Here is a 15,590-nt window from a genome sequence, read left to right on the forward strand (position 1 = left end):
AGAATTTCAAAACTTTTGTATCTGTCAGAATAATTTTTAAATGCAGAATTTTTATCCTTATTTAGGTTCTTTCTTATTTTCATGCAAGTGTTTGTTATGAAAAAAATTAAAATATAAAATAAAAGTTCAATACCCAGTAATTCTTTCTTAAACCATTAAGGTAAAAAAGTCAAAACCCTCTTTTATTAAGTAGTTAAAAACCATAAATCTTTCCTGGATATTTTCAAATAATTTTGGAAATTTGGGGATTTTTTCTTTCACTTTTGGGCATGCAGTCTGTTAAGGACATGTAGAGTATTTTTATTAGGGAAGTATATAGAAGTATTTATAAGTATTTTGCATTTGGGATGAGGTAGATACTATTTTTAGAGTAGTATGAATGGATGTTTTAAAACTCCATATTTCTAGACTACAAAAGAAAATCACCTGAACGCCAAAGGAATCTTATTTAGATCATGATTATTTTTAGCTTAAATTATTCTATCATTTGTCTACACATTCATCTGTAGACACAATATGGACAACATTTTCCCAGCAAAAAGGATGTCTGCAAGGAACTTACTACAGCTCTGCTAGTGTAAACAGGTTATTTTGAGTTTGTACAGCTCCACTGATTTCAAGTTGGATTTTACAGAAGTGTTAGGATCTTCCTGCATGTATTCATTTCATGATCAAAGTATATAATTTCTGTAAAATTTAAATATTCATTTGCAATTACTATTATTCTTTGTTACAGGTTGAAGATAAAATAAACACCTAATATATAGTATAAGCAATCACATCAAAATCTAATATGTATGTATTGTATATATCATGTAATTATAGAATAGTTTGAGTTGGAAAGGACCTTAAAGATATGTAGGTCCCTGCCATGGGCAGAGCCACCTTCCACTAGACCAGGTTGCTCAGACCTCCATCCAACCTACCCTTGAATGCTCCTCACCATCCTCACACTAAAGAATTTCTACCTAATATATGCAATCTAAACCTACTCTTTTTCAGTTTAAAATAATTCCCCCTTGTCCTGTCACTACAGGCCCTTGTGAATAGTCTCTCTCGCTCTTTCCTATAGGATTCCTCCAGGTACTGGAAGGCTGCAATCAGGTAACCCTGAAGCCTTCTCTCCTCCAGCTGAACAATTCCAATTCTCTCAGCCATTCCCCACAGGAGAGGTGCTCCATCCCTCTAATCATCTTCATGGCCTCCTCTGGACTTGCTCCAACAGGTCAATGTTGTTCCTGTTCTGGGGACCCCAGAGCTGGATGCACCATTCCAGGTGGGCTCTCACCCTGCTGGCGAAGATGCTTTTGATGCAGCCCAGGACACATTTGGCTTTCTGTAAGTGCACACTGCTGGGTCATGTCCAGCCTCCCATTCACCAGCACCCCCAAGCCTTTATCAGCAGGGCTGCTCTCTACCTGCTCATCTCCCAGCCTGTGTTGATATGGGGCATTGCCCCGATCCAGGTGCAGCACCTTGCATTAGTCTTGTTAATCCTCACAAGATTCCCATGGGCCCAGTTCTCAAGCTTGTCCAGATCCCTCTGGATGGCGTCCTGTTCTTCAGGTGTGTCAATCACATTACTCATGTGGGGTCATCTACAAATTTGCTGAGGCTACACTTGATCCCTTTGTCTATGTCAATAAGGTATTAAATGATGTTTGTCCCAGTACAGACGCCAGAGGGACACCACTTGTCACTGATGTCCATTGGGACACTGAAGCATTGACCACTACACACTTATTGTGACAGTCCAACCAATTCCTTATGCACCTAACAGTCCACCTATCAAATCTTTCTCTCTCCAATTTATAGAAAAAAATTGTGGCGGACCATGTCAAAGGTTTTAGAGAAGACCAGGTAGAAAACATCTATAACATTTTTGTGAAGATTTCAAATCATTCACAAAGTTATGGTTCACAGAACATTTTAACATTACAGATAGGATCTCAAGCTAATGAAAAAGGAGTGGCACTCTTTTTCTCCTTCTGGTCTCTCTGTTCCCTCCCAGGTGTGCTGTCTTAGGTCTTTCCCACTGTTCTCTGAACCCAAAAGAAGAAAGTTTAGGGAGCTAAATCATCATAAAGATGGATTTTTCAAAGTCAATATTCATTTTCTACTACTTTTGTTCCCTGGTTCAGATCACATGAGGTTTGATGCCAGAGTTGGTACTAGGGAAGTGACAGGAATATGCAAAGCAGGTAAAAGCAGGTGAGAATCTTTCATCCAGCAGTGTCTAACCTTAGCTAAAGAATCACTTGACATATTCAATTTTCTTCAGCTACAAAATCCTTCTAAACTAAACAGGATTCACCACTTTCTTTCTTGTTTTTTCTTTTGTTTTGGGATGGGGGAAAGTTTGGTTTCCTATGAAGACACCACAAGTCTGAGGCAGCACAATGGGAAAACCAGAACCATTTATTCACCGACTATGAGTAACTGCTGACTCTTGGTGCTACAAGAAATTGGGGTTTTGTAGAAGTGCTGTTGGCAAGTAAAAATAACTAGTGTTTGCTGCCAACACAGGAAGGTATAAATAATTTTTGTATTTCTGTCCTGTGAGAACTGAGCCACTGTCAACTCACTGTCAGTCTGTGACCTCCTCTGAGCTCCCTTAGACCTCCACCCACTGACCTTTCATGATGTTCTAAAATATTTTTCATAGGAAGAAATAAGATGCCAGAATTTCAAATGCAGCAATTAGTAAGCAGGATGGGTGACTTTTATAGCACCATATGGGACTTTAGGATTCATCAACTAACTGGTCTAAACTTTGGAGATGCAGTTTTAAGCTGACCACAAACTCATTTAAACTCAATTTCCTACCAGTTCATAGAACACTAGAACAGATCTACTCCATAGATATGTTTTAATAAGTTCAGCTACTGCAGCAATGGACACTGAAATGATAGACTTGGAATGACAGTCATCTTGCCAAATGGAATTTTCAGACCTGGGCTGTGTTAAATGTGCCTCCCCTTTCTACCTCTCTGAAATGACTCATTGCAAAACTGTTTGCCTGGCTACTTTATTGCAACAAATTTATTATTTCCCATTCTCTGTGTACACTGAAAACAAAACAAAATGAAAAAAAGACAAAAAAAACCCCAAAATACTAAAAAAATCCCTGAAAACCAGAGACCTGCACATCTCTAAATTAGAGCTTGAAGCTACCATTAAAATTTCCTGTCTCTTACCTACACAAAAAAATTTTTGATGCATTAATTTTCCTTACTTTTATTTCACTAGATTTCAGCTATAACACTATAATCTCTGAACAGAAGCATAATGCTCCTGGATTCTTTACATCAGCACTTTTGCTCACACTGCAGGGCAATACAATGGGATATGTTCTGCATTGTTAGAGATGCTGTCCCTCTGACTGGACATTAAATCCTTTCATCTTTCATGGCTTCTCATCTGAAAACTAAAAATATCACATTCTGAAACAGCATGTTGCTTCAGCCAAACCTCTTAATGTGAACATACACTCTTCCATACACCCTTTGATATAAACATGTTACAATTCACAACCACGTGCAACCTGTTCTCAGAGCCACAGTAAATAGAGTTCCTATGCATGATGCCAGTTTATATTTACCTAATTTAATCCCTTATGAGCCTTTGAAGCTACCAACCACCAAATAATTTTCCTTCTTTTAAGACATGCTACAGAATAAGTCTTGCAGTGAGACCCTTCTCACATTTATGGGACCCTATTGAAGCCTGCAGCAATTGAACTGCTGGTACTAAGGACTGGAATAGCTGGTACTAATTAGCAGTACAAATATTAGGAACACCTGTCTTCTTCAGAAGGAACATGTCAAACAGAGGCATACATGTGTTATAGCCTTCATTACAACTGAAATATGCCAGACATTAAATTAAACAGGTTAGTATTGGAGAGGAGATGATACGTTGTCTAAGGACAGATTCTGCATTAAAAGTGCTAACATTAGTGTCACTACTTATATCAAGCTAACACACAGAGTTCTATTCTGAAATCATGTAATTATGATCCTTGTGCAGTTTTAGGTGTCTGAAAAAAAAATCCTTTTCTTCATTTAAATGATTTTTGAGAATGGGATTTCTCAAATGTTAGTTCTGTAGTTGGCTGGGAAGGCTGGTTGCACAGATATAAGTGAGAAATTGCAATTAACTAGATAAAAGGTAAATCTGTTTGAGATTTTTTTATATGTACCCATAAAAGAGAATTTCCAAATTATATTGAGAAGTATAATTTTTTTAAATTATTATTTTTTTAAATTAAAGCCCATCTGGGATGCTTACTTATTCTAATCTATTGAATGCAGAATATTTTCAGTTGTCTATAAAAGGAAAGACAGCTTTCTGAATGCCTGAGTATACACTTTAGTTGCTAACATAAAGCAGCTGAGTGTAAAAGTTGTTGTTTTTTTTTTTTTTTTTAACCATGCTAACACATGCAAGCATCTATTTTGAAAGTAAAACACACAGGCAGGGTTGTTTCTGTTGTTTTGTTTTGGTTTTTTTTTCTTTTTTTTCCTACCAGATTTCTACATAATTTCTAAGAATCTCCAAAATATATAAATAAAATACAATGGATCATATTTGCATTCAAGATAAAACACTTTTTTTTTTCTAATCTATTATAAATTAACTAATCATCACACAGAGAGAACAGAACACACATAAAGATGCTTTGACATAATTCTCAGTCTTCAAAGGAGATAGAAGTTTCATCAAACAGATCAATCACTCACAAAACAAAGGTCCAGATTCCAAAATCTTTATTTATCCTGTAAACCTATTCTTGTGAGTTATCCCACTCCACTCTAATTCTCAGTTTTAGTAGGGTTACTGAGAAGTTAAAGCTTTATCTCATGTGAATCTGAATGATTAGTAGCATTTCAAATATAAATGATTTAGCTGTGGCATTCCAGCAGGATAAGAGTAGAAAGCACAGGAAAAGAAGATTACCAGCCCCCAAGAAGTCCACTACTCACATTAATAGATATGATACAATATCTGTCCATAATGGATACAGTATTATTAAAGAAGTAAATTTCTCACTTAAAATGTGCTCATATGTATATGTATATGTATATGTATACATTAGATATATATGCTTTTATATATTACATAAATGTGATGGTTTTTAAATTAAATCATTTAAAAAAGTATAGTTGATGACAAGTTATTAGCAACACAGAAGATGAATTATAGGAATGGCAGTTACATGTGTGGTTTTCTTAGTTCAATTAATACTTCAGCTTGAGTTCTATTATAGAACAGCAATTTTCCTTCTTGCCAATCATATAGTCATTTTGGAAATTTTCCCTGCCATACACAGCCTTCACAGAGTCAGGAAAATGAAGGTAAGAAAAGTCTTATCCTGGACTCTCTTGCTCTACTCCTGCTTGTTTGAAAAGTACTTGATATTATTCTCACTGATACTTATCTTTTACTAAGCATTTGTAACAAATGGGTTACAGCATTTCACATTTATTTTTCTCAACACCTTGCAAAACGTACATCTGTAAGTTTCCACAATGAAAGCAATCCTGATGCTCACATTTACCTAATTTTGTACTATCTTACAAGATGCCTCAGAAGATTTTCCAGAATAGCTTTTTCCTACAACCTCAAAAATATGTAACACTGTAAAATTAAGATCAAGCATGATTAAGGTCTGTACAAGTATCAGTTTTATTCCTTATGAAAGTTGTTTGTATCTTCATATTTAAAATACATTGCTCACACCTAACAGGAGATTAAAAACAAACAAAACCCTCCAAAAAACCAGAACAATATAACCTAACTTAATGTCCTCTGAAGTATCTATATGTGTGAATATCTTGCATTTAACTGCCAATAAACCCCAAATTCTTATCAAAGCTTCCTGTGAGAAAGCCAGTTCAATAACAGTTACTTCATTCTACTCCAAGGCAAATGATAAGTAGCCTGTGATAAATAAGGCTACATACACAGTATTAAAAAACAAAACAAAACAAAAAAATTTGAAAGGTTTATTTCTTCATAAAGTCAAAATATGTGACAGTTGTGAAAAAAAAAAATATACCCGACACCTTTAGTGCACTGAGGTGGTTTGAGAGGAAGGTTAAAAAATAATCTTATATTTCATGGTCCAGAAGACTGATACTTACTGACTTCATGACTACAATTTTAAAAGACACCTTGGCTGTCAGGAACGTGTGTCTACCCAAGGAAGACAAACAAACTGTTTAAATGCATATGCCAAATGTATTTTCATGGAGTCCTAATCACCACAGTGTCTAAGCATTCTGAAGTTGGCTCAGGCATTTTTAAGAGTATTTCCCAAGCAAGTAATTTGTAGTCAACACCTTTAAATTTTTGGTCAGAAACATGCCAATCTGTGAGATATGCCCAGATGAGATCGTCCCCATGATGCGCATCATTTACTGTGACCAGAGTCTTAAATGGCCAACGAACTTCTAATTAATTTGCAGTCATACTGAAAACTCAACAGTCTTTAGCAGAACACTTTTGCCTTTGAATCATTTGACACATTATACTTAAGAATTTTGAACATTTTTCAAGATAAATGAAATATCTAGAAACAATAATAAAAAAGTCTCTTGATTGAGCCTACTTAATATTCTAGACATGTACCTACACTGACACCCCCCCACATATATATACTTACTTCTGTATTTACTTATATATACACATGCACACTCTGGAAGTGTTCTGCTTGTGCGTGAAAATGGTACTCTAATTAATGTAACTTTAAAAAGCAAATGACTGAGATAACCCTGGAATTTGATTAATTTGCTCTGTTCTAGACTCCATTTCACCTCAAAAATATAGGTCTTTATTGTTATTTTAACAGACAACATCCAGAATATCTAAATATGGTGTAAGCAAGAGCTTTTCATGAATCACATCTTATAAACTAATGTAAATTTGGGGCTGCCATAATAGTTTCATTAACTACATTTTTATGGAAATTACTATTTTCCACAGCTGTATTAATTTTAAAGAGACAAACTTTATCACTACCTGAAAAGGAGTTCCAACAGATGATGAAAATGATTCCAAGTAAAATAGAGATGAGGCTGGCCCGTCATTGTAAAAATAATTATGTACTTTTTCATGGTCATAACAGAGATTCACATGTGGCTTTAAAATGTACCTGTTTGCAGAGGTGGCAAAAGGTACAAACTCTGTAAAGGTTTCTATTAATTTGTATTACAGACTAATTCTGAAGATGGAAATGAGAGTATTATTCTAGTTCTCAATCATAGAAATTCAAAAACTTATAAGGGGTTACATAAGATGAACTCAAATAAGGAGCAAATGAAAAATAAGTGCAGAAGGTTAACTTGTTCCTTCTCAAAAAAAAAAAAAAAATCAAAACTCTGTTGGTGTTTCATTGCAAAATACACAACACTACAGGCATATACATCAGAACTCAAAGTTTGAAAACTCTTTCTTTTAAGCTTGCTTTTTTTCTTTTAAGTGAGAACTTCAGAGATTGTTTGGAGGACCACAATTAACTAGTTTTGAGAAAAGGAGCAAAGCAGAAAGTGTCTTAAAGCTGTAATACATGAACAAAGGAAGCTAAGAGTAGTGAAGAAATAACGTTTCTATGTCATTAGTTTATAAATAAAAAAAGTATAAATAAAATGAAGCCTTCTTTGAAACTGTTGGCTAGGAGTAGGGATTTTTAACCAAGAGATAAGCATGCTGCAGCCTTTATGAACTACTGCTTCTCCTAATAGGATCAACCTCTTCCTATGTTTAATCATAAAAACAGCTGAACATTGTTTCTCTCTTTTGGAGTATTCCAGAAATTAAGACGGGGCAAAGGGTGAAAATTGCCAGCTCTGATCTTTAAGAAGGAAACAAGTGGTGGAGTTGCTATGATTGATCTGTCATGGATCTGGCAGCTGCCAGTTCATACGGGTGGCCTATTTCCACATTGCCTGAGGGCAAATTAGGAGTAACAAAGGTAATTAATTGCCGTATTACAGTATTACTTGTGGATCCTTCCACACATCAATTTCATTGTCAACTATTTCTAGTTGGAACAGCCCCTCTGTACATACAGCAGCTTCAGACCCAGAAACATACTACTGGTGAGTTTCATCATTATTTTGAATTGAAATTTTGAGGGCAATTCTGTGATTAATTATTTTAATTGGAGTTTAGTTTATTTTCAAACATAGACTGTAAGTACTTGTTTGGCCTTAGAAAAGCTGTGTTTCCTAATTTTAAAGATGTACAGTGTATTGAAGAAAATGAAGAAGACTTCTAAGCTGCTGTTCATTTATTAAGGGTGGCAGATCACTTTATACTGTACCTCTTTAGTCACTAGAAAATGCAATGTAAAAGGTAATCTATGTTAACACTTGAAAGAATCTGACTACTCTTTCCTCTGTTTCATCTCTGCCATTTGATTGCACCAGTATTACTGTTTCAGCAGTGACTTTATGGTGAGAAGGGGAAAAATGAGCCTCACAGAAGAATAAACTTACACAGAGTTGTTCACCCACCAGTCCTTCAAACTATTCCTCATTCTTTTCACTGTTTCCCACTTGTTATTGCATCCATAATGCTTTTCAAATTCTCATGCAGGGCATCTGATGCACTTCACAGTTACAATTACTGTCAAAGGAAAACTAGAGTTACTGTATCAAGGTATCGAACAGCAGGAGGGTAAGGGCTGGAGTCTTTGTTCAGTTTTAGCCATTCTTTCCTAGTTCAATTTCTGACATTATGTTACAATGGTGTAGGTATTGTATTCACTGGAAAATGCAGCATTTCAGGCAGGTTATAGACAGAGTAGTTTAGTCACATTGCATCTCTCTGTGTGGTGAGACAACCACTGGCGCTTAGTTCCTACTCTAATGCAAGTTCTCATAACATAATCTGAAATGGGGCTTCTTTTTGTCATAGAAAAGGATGCAGGAAACAAAACCCAAAACTATCCAAATGCAATACACACAAGAAATTATGAGCATTATTTCCTTGTTCTGTTTACAAAATATAAAGTACTGTTTCTGAAGTAAAAGTACTGTTTCTGAAGTTCTGCGCAAAAATAGTATCTCATATTTCTGAAATGAGTGGTTTGGTCCATCTGTTTTTACTGATATGGACTAAAATGGAAGTAGTTCTGAGGGAAATATAAGGCTACAGCAGGCAGCACAGCTTGGTTTTCTTAAGCCTCTCACAAATTACTTTTAGTCACATTAGCAGGGATTGCAGTGACTCTTTACATACACAGCAGTGATGCAAAGTTTTTGATTCCTGGGTTGGAGGACAGTGGACATCAAAAACAAAGGTGCAGTACCCACAGTACAGTAGCTAGTATATCAGCTGATTTCTCAATCAAACATTTTGTGGAACATGATACACAAAAATAAGACAGCAAGTTTTCAAGTGAAACTAAGCTTCACCTCATAACTATGCAATGGATTATTAAAAATTGTTAATTTAATAAAATGTAATTTATGAATTATTTATTACATGCCCTCTTTCATGCCGTCTTTTTACCTTCTCTCTTTGTCTTTTTAAGAAATATCTTCTCAGTGTATATATAGCTGAACTACATTTTTAGATCCTTTTCAATTTTCCATTTCAATGTTTTTGCTCTTTTGAGTCTGGTTCCTCAGGTTGCATATTTGTCCTATGCTGGCTTTATTGTTTCTTTTCTTGGTCGTGCCCATTCACTCCTCTTCTGCCTTGGATCATGTATCTATTTACCTGTTGACACTTACTCCTTTTCTGCTTTTACTCTTTCTTTTCCTTTGTTCTATGAAATCTTTCATGCTACCAACTTTCTGGGCCTTTCTGCATAAAAGGAAGACCAGTCTAGCGAAAGCCCCACTAAACTGTGGTCATGTGCAAAAGAGCAAAGTTCACTTTGCAGATCACTATTCTTTCAGCTCTCTAGGTAGATTTGTCTTTCAATCAAAATATAAGAGATGTATCTCAACCTCATTTAGTCCTGTCCCTTACATACAAAGTAGTCAGAAATGTTGTCATCCAGGTGATGTGGTAATGAGATACCTCCTTAAACTTTTAAGGCTTGGGTAGTGCCATGTAGCTCCTAGTTCATCATTTGTCCAGTTCTTTTCCTAATCACATACTACTATCCAGAGAGAACAACCTGCTCTCAAAGACAAAAGTAGTTTAAAACCTCTCAAAATTTCTGTAGCTCACTTAAAATTTCACTCATGTTTTCAACAGGGGCATCTCCACAGTGTGCCTGCATAATCTTCAGAATGATGTTGTTCGAGCAAACCGTGTGTCCATTCATCTTCTTTAGTTTTCTACAGATACAAAATCCCTAATTGTGTCTTCCAGAGGTTTTCCAGAGCTCACCCAAATCTTTTCACTTGTAAAAGTAACCCTCTTCTAAAATCTTCCCTCTGTAAATAAACTTGACGAACAGCAGATTGTCATTGTGCTTGAAAACAGGAAGCAAGCATAAGAGCTTCTCCTTTAGGGAGATAAAGTCCTTCCTGCCTCTCCACTTACCCCAGCTGGTCTTCTATTTCTGAAAATGAAACAGACTTTCTGCACATACACAGACAAAACTCCTCTGTAAAAGTCAGAACTTCTCAATAATCACCAATTTTGACAGAAGTTGACTTGAAATAAAATAGAAATAAAGTTGTCTCATAATGTAAAAAACATCCTGTTTCAGCATTTTCAGATTGTTTTGTTTCCAAACTACTTTTTGAATAATTTATACTGGAAGGCCAAAGCCTAAGCTTTCTTAGAAGTTTAATTGTTCTGAAATACTACTTTTATAAAAAATGTCAGAATCAAAATGCACTTTGAAGTTACAGATTTCCTTCTAGTAAAAAAAAAAAAAAAAAAAAAATAGTTCTGAATGATATTTAAATCACTGTCATTTTTTTATCCAACATCCATGGTAGAATCTTGAGGCACACATTACTAACAACATAATCTGCTCATTTTCTTCTCCCAAGATGGAGAATACTGTTTAAAATGAAGGTTACAGAACAAGTTATCAGTAAAACTAAAATTTTCCAATAAATGCAGATATATTCTTCTGACTGGCAGAAGCTGTTGTAATTCGTGTCAGCCAAAGGAGCCAAGTAGGAACAAGAGTTGCATGCTGAACAGCATGACTTCACATGAAAAGGTAGCAAAATATGTGCCTGTCTCATCTAGTGGAAGACCTCTTTTCCACTACAACAATCCTCTTTAAGCTATTTTCTTCAGTTTTGCAATGGACTCTGGTATTATGCTGGGAGACCTAATTATACCGGAAGGACTCTTTCCAACACTAAATAGCAGAAAGGAATAGAAAGAATTTTAAACTTAATTCATAAAAGCATTCTCATTTCAAATGCTGCAGTGGTTTTTCAAACTTATGTCTCACCCTTCATGAGTTCTAGTAATCTGTGTTCATGACACTCAGTTCTGACACTTCCTAGATATGAAGTGATGCTCTCTCTGGCTCTAATAGTTTTCCTTTTTGGGTTCTACATTTTTACTTGCACTTACATGAAAATTTATGCACACAGAAACACACACAGAACCACTACTTACACGGATTTAGTATAGATTTGTCTTTTCTCAGGTTACCTTCAAAGTTTACTTTCTGCATTTTTCTGCCCCTACATTAGGACCCCAAATATCATAAAACAGATATGGTATCAAAGTGCTTAAGCTTCCAGACTCAAGACGAAAAAAAAAAAAAAAAAAAGATGACATACCTCTTGAGAACTTTGCTTTGCAGAAGGGTGATGTTATCACTACTTAGACTGCTATTGTAGTTATTCTCACATTTTCTCTGTCATCCTTCACACCAATTTGCTCTGTGGCACATTTGATCATGGCTGGCTCACAGAAACCCACCCAACTGCTCTCTCACTCCCCCTCCTCAACAAAACTGGGAAAGAAAAGAAAAATGGAAAAGCTCATGGGTTGAAATAGAGAGTGAGTGATTACCTATCAGTTACCATAAGGATGAAAACAGACTTCACTTGGGAAATTAATTTAATTTATTGCACATTAAAAATAGAGTTGGATAGTGAGAAACAAAGGTAAACATTAAAATAGATTCCCCCACCCCCAGTTCTTCTCAGACTCTACTTCCTTCCTTCACTCCTGCTGTATTCATCCAGACAGCCTATTCGTACTTTTAATCAAGCTGATTTCTGCTGACAAATGTGGTAAGAGGCTGCTTGTGAGGTAATCTAGACCATAAATAAACAAATAAATAAATAGATCGTACTGTGGGTACCATTCAAGTGGGGTAAATATAAAGCATACTTTTCTTTGATTAAAAAGTTCCAGACTGATTTTGCCTCTTTACCAAATATTACATAATTAACTTTGAGTTCCTCTATTTCACTGCCTTTATTTCACTGTCGTTTCTGACCCAAAAAGCTAAGAGAAGTTTCTTACCTTGTGAAAGAAAGTTGCACAAGTACTGTCTATCATTTGTGAGCATCCTTCTTTATGACACAGCAGACTGTTGGCAGAGAAGAGAGTTAACTGCCTGCTGACATTGAATTTTTTGAGGATATACTCTTGTTAATAACTTTTCCAGCTGTACTATTAGTTTAACAGAAGAAGGAGCTTTGTAATACTATGTTTTCAACACATGAAAAGTTTCTGTAGGGTTACATCTTCTCTACTCTCCTCAACAGCCATAATTATATGACACTTGAGCCTCAGGAAACAAAGATAGACATTCCAATGAGACAAACACAGAAGTCTCCCAAAGACTGCCCTAAGCTCTCTAATAATTGTCTTAAAAAAAAGAAAAATAAAAAAGTTCAAAACAAATTCAGCATTTTTTCTTTTCATCAAAACAGTGAACTAGGGAAAGAAAGAACATTATTGTGCATTTGGTTACTATAACCATACTCCAGCTTCTGTGTCAGTCCCATGACAGTGATCAGGAGGCCACAGCAATAACCTTTCCTAATTAAGGTATTTAGGTTGCTTTGGTTTTTTGGGGATGGACATCTAAATTCCTCTTGATTTTTAACTTCTATATGCGACAGTGTCATACAATATAAGCATATGATTCTACTGATTATGTTTTTTATAGGCTAGCAGGGGATATAGACTTTTCTTTCCCTATTCATCTTAAGGAGGCAGGGGATTTAACTTACTTGCTTCTCTGAAAGCAGGACTAACGGAATTTTAACATTCTCAAATAATTGTCTTCACTTTTTGTCCAGATGAGCAGTTCTGCTGAACACTGTTAGTGATAATGATGTCCTTAAATATTCACTTCTTTGGGATAATCTTAACAGCTCAGCTCAGCACACAGAAGACCTCCAACTGTTTAACCAGGCAAAAAGTAATCTGGAGAGCTGATGGCAAAAATTCTCTTCAGAGTTTGATGATTTGTGACAAAGCATTTTTACAACGTTTTTCTGGTGGTCTATTGCAGAGAGAGAAGTATTCCTCCTCTCTTGACATGCTCTGCAGATAACCTGAAACACTGGGAATTGTTGTGTAGGTAAAACTATTATTTGTAGAGCTGTATTATGTTCTATGAAAAAATAGTTGCATCTAACTGTACCCAATAATAATACCGTGCTCTCACAAATCTGTTTTGATTACTCTGGATTTCTACTTTTTCCAATCCCTGGAATATGCTGAAAAGCGACAGTAGAAATTATTCACTTCAATGACATTAATAACAGGTAAATGAGGATCTTCTAAACTTATAGACAAGACAGACATTTGACTGCAAGCTATCTGGGTGAACTCCAATCTAGAGAGACTGAAGTTGTAGAAGAAGAGTAATAGGGAATAGCATTAATTAAGTGGACAGTGCTCACTAGATTTTTTCTTTCAAAGAAAGTGAGATACAAAAAAAAAAAACAACCCAAACAAAAAAGCCAGAAGTAGGGTAAAGAGCTTCTTCTCAGTCAGCCTTCTTGCCCTGGCAAGGAGTTGAGCACCTTTACACCTCTAGCTACTGGACTGCCTACATTTATCGAGATATTTGTGTTAGCAAAATGCATTCTGAAATCTTGAGAAGTGCTAAGATATAAAAGCTTGTGAAGGACAGCTTTGTGCTTTTCTAAGAAAGGCTTGACAGAAGCTTTCTGTAAAAAGCCTTTCTTTTTATTTGCTTCTGACCCATAAACTACATCAAATGTATTGGCTCACAGTGCTCATAATCCCATATAAACTATATTGCCTTCTTTATGATCACAGGACAAGGGTAAACTATTGTCAAGCAAAATAAATGAATGCTGAAAAAATGACAGTAACATTTAATGTCTTTTATTTGCCAAATAAGTGGATAACTTTGACTGAGAGAGAAAAAGCAAACAAATAAACAAACAAAACCCCACAAACATAATTTCTTATTGTGAAACCAATCTATTTTTAAGAGAATCTCAAAAATCAGTTCATGATGAGACAAAATTTTTTATTTATTCAGAATTCAGATATTTGGAGTTTGCCATCTAAGCAGAAAATGAGTATGGGAAAATTTGCTTTAGATTTATTTATTGATTAAACCAAACCTTTAAGTGAACAGTTTCAGCTGAGGTCATATTATTACTAGAGAACAATCTTCAAATCTATTTGATCACCAAAAACCCTAATGCTGTGTTGGGTTTCAAAGATGTGTCAGTCCCTGTGTGTTTACTCATGTTAAACTGAAGCATGAATCTTAAGTGTTAATGATTTTAAGTCTAGTTATGAGGAAGATGTGATTTTATTTTAGTTTCTCCTGAGTAGGATAACTCTGGATTTGTCCACTGGATGATGTTTGATTTCTTACTGAATTCAATACTGCAACAACTGTATGTTTGCAAGAAGTAGATACCTTCCTAAAATCTGCTGATTCTTTGCTTGGTACCCATTTAGGTACATCTGTTATTCAGGTGACAGCCACAGACGCAGATGATGCGAACTACGGGAACAGTGCCAAAGTGGTGTACAGCATCCTCCAGGGACAGCCATATTTCTCAGTGGATCCAGAAACAGGTTAGCAATTCATTCAGTCTCACTGTCTGCAGTAACAGAAACAGGATGCAGGGATCAAGTTACTTTTCACTTCCATTTCAGTTCTGGAACAGACATATGACTTGACACAAAGCTGATACCCTTTCATTGAATGAAAACTGGAACCAAAATAAAAGTATGCCTTTTCTGTTAAAATAATATTATTGCAGAAGAATTGCTTTACTTGGTATGATTTCCAGAAGATGATTGTTAAATGTAAAGGTCAACAGTTTAAAAAAGGTGTAAAATACTGTAAAGGGTCCAAAGAATCATCAAAATTAGTCACAAGCCTATTTTACACTAGTTTCTGGAAATTTCATCTGTTTACCTTTAAGAAACGTAACTAGGAACTGGACATTTTCATACTATAAGGTAAAAAAAAATAAATAAATCTCACAGGTAGTTAAAAATTTCTAAAAGTTTGGAATAGATTCCTGACCACTGAAAATTTTTAACTTAAGTTGCTTTTTGAGCCTGCATTCTGATTTCCAGAGTTATGAGAACTGAAGCAAGAATCATTAATGTTTTCAAGCTGTAAAGCATGAAGACTTTTTCACTGTTATGCAGTAAGTTGGATAAGAGACAAATACAAACTAAAAAAAAAA

At 35.4% G+C, this 15,590-nt stretch overlaps 1 protein-coding gene across 4 annotated transcripts in view; it reads left to right on the forward strand.

Annotated features, from left to right (window-relative positions):
* Window positions 1–15,590, forward strand: part of CDH9 (cadherin 9) — a 98,346-nt gene that overhangs the window by 58,497 nt on the left and 24,259 nt on the right. For all 4 annotated transcript variants that reach the window (XM_048311201.1, XM_048311190.1, XM_048311179.1 and 1 more), the window contains one exon: window positions 14,848–14,967. In XM_048311201.1, coding sequence (XP_048167158.1) covers window positions 14,848–14,967 — 120 coding nt within the window. The remainder of the gene's footprint in view (window positions 1–14,847; window positions 14,968–15,590) is intronic.

This window comes from Corvus hawaiiensis, chromosome 1 (genome assembly GCF_020740725.1).
Source record: "Corvus hawaiiensis isolate bCorHaw1 chromosome 1, bCorHaw1.pri.cur, whole genome shotgun sequence".
In the NCBI taxonomy this organism is placed as follows: domain Eukaryota; kingdom Metazoa; phylum Chordata; class Aves; order Passeriformes; family Corvidae; genus Corvus; species Corvus hawaiiensis.